The sequence below is a fragment of the Phycodurus eques genome, chromosome 6 (assembly GCF_024500275.1).
Source record: "Phycodurus eques isolate BA_2022a chromosome 6, UOR_Pequ_1.1, whole genome shotgun sequence".
Lineage (NCBI taxonomy): Eukaryota > Metazoa > Chordata > Actinopteri > Syngnathiformes > Syngnathidae > Phycodurus > Phycodurus eques.
This window is the reverse complement of record NC_084530.1, coordinates 20,299,006-20,311,631: the sequence shown is the minus strand read 5'-3', so window position 1 is coordinate 20,311,631 and position 12,626 is coordinate 20,299,006. Positions and strand designations below refer to the sequence as shown.

The following is a 12,626-nucleotide window of genomic DNA, read 5'->3' as shown; positions in this document are numbered from 1 at the left end:
TGCTGTTAAACGCACAGGTAGTCAAGCATTTTGCTTCGCAAGGTGCTGTTTTTCTGCAATATTGAGGCAATTTCCAGGATTTGTACCAAAGCAAACTCCTCCTACGTAATTCAGCCAATCGCCACCAATTTTGAAGAAGGTATACTAGACAGGCGACGCTTTTGGTGACATTCTAGTTTTACTATACAGTAGGTTTCTTGAAATTTGAAAAGTTTTCTCTTTTTTTGCGTGCAAAGCTGAAGGGTAAAACCAACAACCTGTGGATGGACTTTGATCATTCAGATGAGTTTTTTGTTAATCGATTTAGGAAACAGAGCAGCTTGTTTATTTAAAACCTGAACTTTCAGCTAAAACATGCTGTGACTCATTTTGGGTTTAAACTGTTCCAGGGTCAGCTTACTTTTGACTTAAAAAAAAAAAAAAATACTGATGATACCGTTGTTGTTTTTTTCTCTTTTAATATTACTAACCTTTTATGCTTTTTTTCACCCTCATAATATTAAGAGATTATTCTCTTTCAACATTTTATCATTAATACTTCCAATTTATTCTTGTTCAGTAATACCACATTTTATTTCTTGTAAAATGATGCTAGATGTTCACACACACACACACACACACACACACACACACACACACACACATGCACACACACGAAATAGACTTGGTTTGCTCATGCGAAAATGTTCATGCACACATGCACTCACTCACACACACAGGAAGTATCAGTTTGTCAGCTGCACACAGTCCAATAATTAACTGCCTGACACGCCACCCACACGTACACATGAAAATGCCAATAAATGCTATTAATAGCGCTATGTGTTTCTACTATTTTGACCGTCCCATATAGTTCCCCCCCACCCCCCCAAAAAAAAAATTAAAAAAATATAATAATAAATGAGCTATATTGTGACAGTGATACCCTCTGCTGGTATCTCTGAAATAATATGAAAATGAAATAAATGAAATAAAAATTTACAGTTAAATAAAGAATAAATTAAAAGATAATCATGTTAAATAAATAAATAATAATAATATAATGATATAACAGAAAAATAATAAAATAGATGAATAATAAAAAGATATATAAAAATTAAAAAAACAATACTAATGTGGAAAAAGTAATGAAATGCATCATGAATTAAAAAATAATGCAATGAAATAATAGAAAAGTAAATAAATGAATAATACATAAAAGTTAGATAGATGCAAATAAAATGAAATAATGAAATTTGATAAAAGCAATAAATAGGAAATACATAATAAAAACTTATTAATGCAGATTAATTCAAATAAAAAAATATACATTAAACACATTTAAAAATATTTTAAAATGATGAACAAAATAAATAAAAACATTTTTAAAATTCAGGGCTTTCCTACATGCGGCACAATAGCTTTTATGCTAAATTCATATTTGCATATGTCAAAGGAAGATCAGCTTAAAGTTGCTTAAAATTTTTTTTTTTAGAACTTAGTATAAATATTTTCATTATTGTAGTCCATTGTTGTTTTTGTTGTTGTTGTGCTATGGATCAAATTTGCATTGTGAACAAAGTTTACATTTGATTCACTGACTCAGTAACATTTAAACTCTTTGTATCTGCAAAAAAAAACCCAAATAAAATAAAAATAAATATCTCAAAATATGATCGCTCCCACTTTTGTCTTCACGTCAATCATTAATGGCAGACGCACAGGCCATTTCATTAGGTAAACCTACACAGTCTAATGCAGTACAAAAGGTGGATGAAAAAAGAACTCACCTCGATTTTATTTGGGTTTGTTGACATGAGAGAAAAAAAAACTGAAACTGAAACATGAGGATGCACAACCACTCTTAACTTTCACTGGACGTTGATGAAGTGAAGTGAAAGTCCATTTGGAAGCTGCGGCCTCCATCCTGTACCAACTGGCTGCACTTCGACACATTTCCAGCTCAGTTCACTTGAAAGTGACCAATCAAATGCAAAGTAACGCCCACCCAAAAACAGAAAAGGGACTGTTTTTTCTCTTCTGTAAATGCCTATTAATAAAATAAACTGTCAAATAAAATAAAACAGTGACATTTCTCTTTTGATTAAAGACACAAGGAACATGTCTTTTTTGTTTTTCCATGTTTAAAAAAAGTTACAATGTATTATATTTAATACAAATGTACAACACATTTATGAACCTACAAATTTGTTATTAAAGGTAAGTTGCTTTGCCTTGTCCAATGTGTCATTGCTAAACTAGGATAACAATAGCTGTAGCACATATTTAGCCATTTATTGTTAAAATATACAATTATTTGGTTTTGTTTTATTATTCAAATGAGCCTAAAACTTGTCATTAAAGGTAACTTGCTTCCACTCTTTAAAGTGGCCATACGAAGCTAGGCTAACAATAGCTGTAGCTCATCCATCTTTATTTATTTGTATCCATTTTTAAAACATTTGTATGCTTATTATTCATTTTTTAAATATACAATATATATAAATATAAAACTAATTAAAGGTATCGTACTTCTCCTGTTTAATGTGTGCGTAATGCTAAGCTAGCCTAACTTTAGCTGTAGCATATATGTAACTTAAATGTATTTACCTTTAACATATTCCAAGTAAGTTAGTCTAACGTATTTATTTTTTTAGTCTAAATGTGTTATTAAAGATCATTTGTTTTTCCTTGATTTATGTGTTCATGCTAAGCTAACATAGTTGTAGCATACATTTCACTTTGTTCACATATAAAGCTAACACACCAGTCCCCTTTCCTATAATATCCTACTCACATCATGAATGTTTATTGAATTTGTGATGTTTTCAATCAGATTTAAGGAACTTTTTTTTTTTTGGAACATGTTAGCTAAATGTGTGATTTCAGGCCGAACCACTCCCTAAAGATGTCACCAAGGCAACGCTATCTCAATGCAGTGTGCCGTAAAAGACTCTTTTCATGTTAAATAAATAAATAAATAAAATCCCCAAAAAAGTGAGAAGAAAAGGAAAAGTTATTTGCATTTCTGTTGCATTCATGATTTTGTGCGACGGAATGAGAGCTTTTATTGTCGGTGGGCGTCGAGGTGGTTGTGGGGGACCGAAAGGAGGGGGTGCAGTTTAAAAAGAGGAACCTAATTAGCATGCAGAGCACACAACCACAGGACCACCCCAAGACTTCTTTTCATTTAGTATACGTGGTTCAAATTTGGTAGCAATCGAACAAACTCTGTAAGGCAAGTAAGACTATGAAGGACCCCTGGAAATAACCCTAAAATGGCCGCTTCAAACACAAATAGCAGACTTCCCATATCTTTTCAGGAATGGCTTCGTGAGACTTTTTGTGGGTCTACTTATGATAGATATGCCTACCAAATTTCATCGTGCTGAGTGAAACTGTCTTCAGGGGCTGAATTTGTCATTTTCTACGTATGGGAAAGCTCTCAAAAAGGCAATTTAGAGGACCTTGGCATAGCCTACTATAATAAATTGTCTTACCTGATATCTTTTTCCATTTTGTTTCTCTTAAGATTCCACCCTTCACTTGGGACCTCATGTTCATGCCATCTGCACTTAAAAAGAAAGGAGCAGAAGACTCAACACTTTTACACTTACAAAACATTAACGACACTGCAGCCGAAGGAAGAAATAAGCAAAAACGAAACCAAGAATGAACACGTTCAATACAACAACGTAACTCACTGTTAGTGTTCTGATGTCAGCACAGCTCGTCCAGGACCGATCCTGTGTCATTTCCATACACATACAGTAGAGTAGCAAGTTTACACATTGTAGTACTAGTAATGCATCGGGTACTGTAGCTATTACGTCAGGGGAAAGTCAGCATGGCAAGTTAGTGAGCGAACCAGTGAGTAGTGTTGAAGTGTGACATTGAACTGCGGGGATAAAGAAGGGTTGAGACGAGCATAATCCCTCACACGTGACCACTAACACACACACACACACACACACACACAGGTGGACACGGCAACAAGTCACTTAATCTTTGACATCCCATTGAAACATACAAACATATTACCACAAAACATAGCACACAACCCCATACTATTTTTCAACCGAGTAATTAAGGAAGTACTCAGCGTACACTCCTCAAAATGGTTCTCAATATTGTTCTTGACATTACTCAGCATTCTCCCTCTTCTTCTTCTTCTTGAGTGAGGGCCTTCAGAGCCGAAACACTATCAAAAGCACAGACCTACAATTTCAACTGAATTAAATTATATTATAATTGGTCTTGACTGCCTGTGTCAGATTTTATTTGTTTTGTCCAATCAGATTTCGGCTTCTAGGTGTTGCCATGTAAATGTTATCTGGCCAAGCCCTTCAGGATCCGGAGTGCAGGCGTCAAACACAAACACAATTTAAATGGTCATTTCTCATTTGAACCAATCAGATTTTAGATTCACCACTCTTGCGCCTGTAATGGCTTGAGTGCCGGTGGCATTGTTCCGCCCACTGATTGGTTCGGCTAAATAGTCTGTTTTCCCCTCTGATTGGTCGAGCGGAATATGCACATGAGATTGATTTACTGACGAGAACAATGGCGTACATGATTAAGAACTCATTTTCTAGGCGCACTTTTCAAGAAAAACTCGACTTTGTGAGGCTAGGTCAACCAAAAATAGTTGCTGTCTAGCCTGTTTTAACTCGGAAGTATTATTTTGGGCACTTTCATAACAACATGCATGATGATGACAGCTAGCTTCCACAGGCTGGCTTGACCGCAGTGAAAAAAGGAAGGTGGTCTCAGCGTCTGGATTAGCATCTCCGTGAGTGGGATGTATTTTATTTAAAGTTTGTATCTTTCTGTCATATTATTTAGACGGATATTAATTGTGAACTGCTATATTGTAGAGCATATACAACAACCTCTATAAAGGTTTAGAGTTGTTTGAATGTGATGTATTGGAAGAAAGCTAACAGTGTTTCTTGCTTTAATAATGGTATTCATCCCCCAGCATGTAGTTTATATAGCCCTGAACTACAAGAGCCAACAACTCATTGAAACAATATGAACACTACTGTATACATGACTGTGCATAATGCTACACACGCTAAACCAACTACTGTACATACATACTGTAGTACATTTATAAACGCTAAGGATTTATGTTAGCGTCCAAGAATGCCAGAAGATGCCAAACCCTCTGCTGCCTTCTTGTGGCAAAGATGCACTCTTGACAGCATTCTAAATCCTCAATATATGTGGAACATACAGAGGGCCCAAATTACTTTTAATTACTGGGGGAAAATGTCTAACTCGTAAAAGAAATATGTATATATATGAGGGAGAAAAATATTTTCTAAGAATAAATTAATAACAATGCAAGAAAAAAAGTCAATATTACCTGAATAAAGTTGGAAAATTATACAGGGTGGGAGTAATTTTTCATATGAAAATCAAAATATTTTGAGAAAGTTGTGGTATTCTGGCACAATTAAGTCATAATATTACAGTGGAAGAAAATTATAATATAGCAAAACAAAAAGTCAAAATATTTTACCAAATTGTATTCTGCAACGATAATGTGGTTGATTTATGTTATAATGTTAGTATAAATTGAAATATTTCCAGTAAAAAAATGTATGAACTGAGGATAGTCAGCTATTCAGAGGAAAATAAATCATAATTTTATCAGGAATTAAATAAATAAAAAATTGCGAGAATAAATTTATTGTGGGGACAATTTGTTTTTAAAGACCTTGTGGAAAAAAAGTCATAATATTATGACAAAATAAAAGTGTCCAAATATGACCAGAAAATTGCCATTATCACCTTTTCGAGTGTAGAATTTTTGCATTGGTTGGCATGTAGATCATGTCCCTAATATTGTGACCGCTGATTCAGAACCAGTCCTCAGTGAGTATTATAAATGCCACGCAGACTGACAAGGTGCCATTGTCTCCTGTGTTCAATCCACTTGATTTGCATGAGAGCCAAACGCTCTCTCACGCACACACACACGCACACACACAGAGGACTCTTCTTAAGTGCTGTATGTAAAGCTTTAATGGTCAGAAAAATACTATGTTTTTACATTATGTACAAAGAGCAGCTGTATGGATGTATTGATATGCATGTATGGAGCTACACAAGGCTTTAAGGCAACAGGCTGTTTAGTGTGTGTGTGTGTGGGTGGGTGTGTGTTTGGGGGGGAGGGGTTGCCATGGAGAGGATGGCACAATGCATTTGAAGAGGCCAACGCTGATCATAAAACACACACAAGCGTGACAAAATTACATCAGCGGAAAAGGCAACAAGATCAAACAGTGGCAGGGCCACACTGACAAAAAAAAAAGTGGGAATATTAAAGGAAAAAGGTGTCATTTTAGGAGAAAAAAGTTGTAATATTACAGGAAAAAAGGTGGAATTTGACTAGAATAATGTAGTGGTATTACAAGAATAGAGGCGTAATTGCATGAGAATAAAGTTGTAACATCAGAAATAGTCACAATTTTACGGGATAAGTCGAAATATTATGAGACTAACATTTCAATATTACAATATTATTAATTTTCCAAGAATGAAGTCCATCTATTCATCCATCCATAAATTTCCCATACCGTTTATCCTTGGAGCCTAACCCAGCTGCAAAAAATAATTTGCAATTCACGTGAGAAATGTTGCAATTTCTGAAAGTGAAGTCGTAATAAGAGAAAAAGTATCTACTTATATGACAAAGTCATAAATTACAATTGTTGATGAGTAATTTCACAAGAACAAAAGGTACAACATTCAGTCAAAAAAATATATGAATAAAGTCGAAATTTACAGGAAAAAAGTTATTTCAAATTATAGTCGTAATGCAATAAGAAAAGTTAGGAATATTATAACAATAAAGTCATAAGATTATCGGAAAATCAGAATTTTATGAGAATAGTTTAAATATAAGGATGAAGTTGTAATATTACCAGAAAAAAATGCCGAATAATATTGCAATTTTCAAGAATAAATTAAGACAAAAAAAAAATCACAGGCAGCACGGTAGTCGACTGGTTAGAGTGTTTACCTCACAGTTCTGAGGACCGGGATTCAATCCCTGGCCCCGCCTCCGTGGAGTTTGCATGTTCTCCCCGTGCCTGCGTGGGTTTTCTCCGGGCACTCCGGTTTCCTCCCAACATCCTAAAAACATGCATTAATTGGAGACTCTAAATTGCCGTAGGTGTGACTGAGTGCGAATGGTTGTTGGTTTGTATGTGCCCTGCGATTGGCTGGCAACCAGTTCAGGGTGTACCCCGCCTCCTGCCCGATGACAGCTGGGATAGGCTCCAGCACGCCTGCGACCCTAGTGAGGTTAAGCGGCTCAGAAAATAGATAGATGGATGGATGGATCATTTAAATATAAGGATGAAGTTGTAATATTACCAGAAAAAATGCCTAATTTTATGAGAATAATATTGCAATTTTCAAGAATAAATTAGGACAGAAAAAAAAAAAACAACCCACAGGCGGCACGGTGGCCGACTGGTTAGAGTGTCTACCTCACAGTTCTGAGGACCGGGATTCAATCCCCGGCCCCGCCTCCGTGGAGTTTGCATGTTCTCCCCGTGCCTGCGTGGGTTTTCTCCGGGCACTCCGGTTTCCTCCCACATCCCCAAAACATGCATGGTAGGTTAATTGAAGACTCTAAATTGCCCGTAGGTGTGAACGTGAGTGTGAATGGTTTATGTGTGCCCTGCGATTGCCTGGCAACCAGTTCAGGGTGTGCCCCGCCTCCTGCCCGATGATAGCTGGGATCGGCTCCAGCACTCCCGCGACCCTTGTGAGGAGAAGCGGCTCAGAAAATGGATGGATGGAAAAAAAATCAAAATTAACAACGAATAATTTGTAATTTTAGGAGAGAAAAAAAAGCATAATATTTGGGCAATTTTTTTCACAAGTTGTCATTTGAATTGAAAAATTTTGAATTGTATAAGAATAAAGGCAGGAACTTAAAATAACTTTTTAGAACAAAGTTAAAATTTACCAGAAATAATACAAGAAAAAAATGCAGAATTTGGTCCAAAAACATCCCATTTTATAAGATTAGTTGTAATTCACAAACATATTTTGACATAAAAAAATAATAATTTAACATACTATATACTATAAATTCTTTGCCTCATGAAAAAAAGTTTATTTGGTGAAAGAAGAGTAAGGACTAGACAAATTATTGATGTTCACTTGCTAAAATTACTACTTCATTCTCACAACATTAAATTTTTTCCTTTTCTCAAAACACTGCAACTTTTTTCTTGTGATTTTAGTTGGTTTTTTTTGCCTTTCCGGTGTAGCCTTCACACTTATTTATACGAAATATTAACTATATAACATAACACACAACCTGGGCACGCACACATTTCCTTGGAATAATATTCAACATCATCATTAGGTACAGCTTTAAAAAGCTCAGGTGTAAGGAATGTTTCGACCAGCTGAATTAAAGCTACATACAGTAACAATTGTTACTATTAAATAACCAGGTGCTACATTCACAGTCAAATTGCCCCCCAATAATACAAAATAATAATAAAAAAAAAACATCCCATTACAGTCATTAATGTTCGGTTAGCATTAGCGTCGTAGAGTGGCATGCTTCCCCATGAGGTATGGAGGCGTCCTAGAAACACTACCAAGGGGCACAACGAGTACCACACTTTGCATAACGGGTGACATTTTCGTCTACATATTGCAGTACTTGTAGAACTACATTGTTTTGTAACGTTATAGCAGTTGTTCACGTAACGGCCACATCATGCAGCGTGTTCGGTTTGTTCAGGTAAACAAAATATCTACGTGTACCATAATACAGGTGTGTTTCTTCCACAGGAACTCGTCACTATTTTTTTTCCCCACATCAAAATGACACTTTGTGTGACATCGTAGTCACCGTTGTCCAACAAAAAGCGTACTGAGACACTGAGAACTACAGTGGGCTAAAAAACATTTTGTTTAATAGTGGGCTGAGTTCAAAGAGGAATTGGAGTTACTGCAGTGTTGCAGTGATGAATTAGGAAAAGTGCTGAGTGCAATAATGAACTGCCCCCCTATGTGTCAAAATTCCAAAAGACCAGTGCTCATCTGAATGATAAGCCTTTTCTCTTCTGTACTCATTTCTGCACTTACTGTACGCAACTTAAAAATGACCAAAATGGAGGTGGCCCACTCTGGTTCTCAGTGGCTCAATTGTATTGTGAATTTTTTATGTATTGTATGAAAAAATATGAGGTTAGAGGTTTAACATAAAGGCAATAATTTATGAAATGATTCACTGTCATAACATGACATTTTTCTAATAATGTTACTATAAACTTTATTCTCGTAAAATTATTTTTCCTCATATTATGACTTTGTTCTTGTAAAATTCAGATTTTTTTAGACAAATATTACCAACCTATTCTAATAAATTATTACTTTCTTGTAATAATAAAACTTTATTCTTAGAAAATTATTTTTTATATTGTGATAGTCCAATGTTCTAGTAAAATTATTACTTTTTTCATTTCATTTCTTTTAGAACAAAAGTTGCACCTTTATTTCTCGTAACATTGACTTTATTCACAAAAAAAATATTCTTGTAAAATTATGATTCTTCAAATATTACAACTTTATTGTAATAAAATTCGGAACATGTTATAGTAAATTATTCTTTCTTGTAATTAGTCTACATTGACTCAATGAATGTCTTTTTCATAACATTTTGACTTTACTGTTGTGAAATATTTTTTTCTTGTAATATTAAAACTTTATTCTTGTAAAACAATTTTTTAACCAAATATTACTTCATGGAGTTTGCATGTTCTCCCCGTGCCAGCAGCGTGGGTTTTCTCCGGGCACTCCGGTTTCCTCCCACATCCCAAAAACATGCATGGTAGGTTAATTGATGACTCTAAATTGCCCGTAGGTGTGCATGTGAGTGCGAATGGTTGTTTGTTTGTATGTGCCGTGCGATTGGCTGGCAACCAGTTCAGGGTGTATCTCCTGCCCGAACATAGCTGGGATAGGCTCCAGCACGCCCGCGACCCGAGTGAGGAGAAGCGGCTCAGAAAATGGATGGATGGATATTACTTTATTCTAATAAAATAATTACTTTTTTTCTCATAAAATTTCAAATTCAAATAATATTATGACTTAAACAATAATTGGTAATAATTTTCTATTATTATATTATTCTATTTATTTTCTTCTAAAATCAAGTCATAATTTTATGAGGGGGAAAAAAGTTGGAAAACTAAAACAAAACTAATCAGTAATTCTATGAGAATGAAGTTGTAATTTTACAAGAATAAAAGTAGTAATTTTATGACAAGAAATTCAAATTTACAACAAATGGAGTTTTACGAGAACAAAGGCAAACTATTCGGTCAAAAATGTGTAATTTTCCAATAATTAAGTCAGAATTTTATAAAAATAAAGTTGTAACATCATGAGAAAAAATGTGATATGATTTTTGTAAAATTACTATTTCATATTCAGACTATTCCACGTTTCTATTTACTAAATTTACTTGGGAAAGAGTTTGATTTTTCTAAAAATAAAGGCATCGTACACAAGAAACAAGGCTGCTAATTTGCATCGGCTCCTGTTCCTGTGGTGGACATTCTCTGACTTAACCAAAAAAAAAAATAAAATAAAATGGATCGGACGCAACAACCACTGACTTGCCGTCTGTCGATTTAGTAAGTTTCCCATTTCCTAGACGGAATATCATAGCTTAGGTTGTGGTTTACTTCCAGCTTGGCTTGGCACTCCTGTTGGGCATCCCTGCTTCCCGAGACTGGGCGGGTGGCGTCTGGCTGCGGTAGGCGCTGCGACTGGTCGCCTTGACGCTGTGCGCCCGCCGCAGGGTTGTCCGCTCCTCACCGCCGGAAACCGTGGATGCTAATTTAGTCTGCATGATGGATGTATGCCGACTCAGGACGGTGGTGACGTGAGACGGTGTGGACAGGGCGACCGGTTCCTTCTTGGTCCGGGAAGATGACGCCACCGTGTTCCGGGCAAAGCTCGGGACATCGGGGGAACACTTGGAGCCCGGTGCCTGCAAGCTGCCGCTTTCCGAAGGCGTGCCGCCTGGGACTTCCGTCTGTGCCAGAGCCCTCATGGTGGAGCGGCACATCTTCTCCTCAGGTGCCGGCTTGGGAAGGTTCCGCAGGGGTTTGGCGCTTGGCTTATTGATGGAGGAAGTCTTCCTTAAGTTAGTAGAATCACACGTGCATCTGGAGGCGCTAGTAGGGAGGACTCCTCTCTGGCCTTTTGAGTCGTCGGGAGGTAGACTGGAGTGTCGCTGTGGTCTGGGGGTCTTTTCGTGGTGTCCTCTTGGTGGGGTGCTTTGGTCACGGAGGGGGCGATCTAGGGCTTTCTTTTTGCTACCCGTCCGGCTAATGGGTACCACTTTCCGTATGCTCTGGTTCTCGCTGCTGGTTAGTGTCCTCACACCACTGCTGCTCCCACCGGGACTGCATCCATTGCTTCCACCTCTGCCACCACCACTGGCACCCCCATTGGGGCCACTGCCAGCTCTGAAGCAGCTTCCGCCGCCCGTGCTACCACCTTTGTCCCCAGTCTTGCTTTTCGTGCATACTTGTTTCCCGCTGCTTCTCAAAGGCTCTTTCACCATGGTGATGTCGCAGCTTTCGGTTTCCCACTCAGTCGGCGTAGCAGATGCGGCATCAGCTGTTCTTGGTACTGACAAGTCCCCGGGTGGGACAGAGTCCAAAATGGCGGACGGAGAACTGAGCTCTCCAGGGCTTTCGCTCTCTTTGTCACTTGTTCCAATGTGGAGTACCTCTTTCGAAAGGGAAGAGCTCTCAACTTCAGAGAGATCCAGTGTGACTGAGCAGTCCGCTTCGGTGGAGTCTGGCATGTTAAACGCTGGCTTCCTATTGGATAACGGGGTGTCTGAGGGCAGTGGGGTGTCACAGGTTGTCGAGGAAACTGAGCTAGTCTTGTTCTCTTGTGTCAAAGAATCTATTGCTACTCCTGGAGCTGCATCCAGAGTCCCGGAAGGGGGTAGCTTCTCTTGTTCCAGATCAGTGAATTGGATATCGCCCTGGTTAACAAAGTTTGGACTCTGGAGGTGAAACGCTTCCGGCCCAGGAACCAAAGTGTGCTTCTCTACATTCACGTTCATGTGGCCGTCAAAGGATCGAGGCGAAGACTGGTAGCCACTGTTGTTGTATCGGTCTTCATCAGCTTTCAGCCCCGCTGAGGAAAACCTGGCGAGAGGGCTGATGGGTTCACTTTCGGCACGAGGGGATGTGAGCTCTCGGTTGTCGATCCAAGGAGTGGCTTTGCGCTGGAGTGCACGGCCTGACCGAGGAAGGCTGTTGAACTTGTCTCCGAACAGCTCCAGGTAGCTCTGGAGCTCCCGGTCTGCGATGGACGTCATGGTGTGGTGGTGGCGGCGGGCGCTGCACGAGCGTCCCGGAGGACTGTGAGGACTCTTTGACCTCCCTTGGAAGAAGTCCAGGAGGCCTTCCTTGGTGAGAGTCTCCACGTCGTTCTCACTGCTGCTGCGAGCGAACGCACCACCTCTGCCGCTGTCTTCGATCGACCACGCCAGTCGTTTTTCCTCCAAGTCCCTCAGCCGACGCTGCCTCGCCGCCTCCTTTAGCTCACGCTCTGCATTGTCCTGTGGAAGAAAT

The 12,626-nt window shown here is 38.3% G+C and overlaps 1 protein-coding gene across 2 annotated transcripts in view; it reads right to left on the bottom strand.

Moving 5' to 3' along the window:
* Positions 1 to 10,282: 10,282 nt before the first annotated feature.
* Positions 10,283 to 12,626, bottom strand: part of fhdc1 (FH2 domain containing 1) — a 28,686-nt gene continuing 26,342 nt past the window's right edge. For both annotated transcript variants that reach the window (XM_061679780.1, XM_061679781.1), the window contains exon 12: positions 10,283 to 12,613. In XM_061679780.1, coding sequence (XP_061535764.1) covers positions 10,709 to 12,613 — 1,905 coding nt within the window. In that variant the 3' untranslated portion in view covers positions 10,283 to 10,708. The remainder of the gene's footprint in view (positions 12,614 to 12,626) is intronic.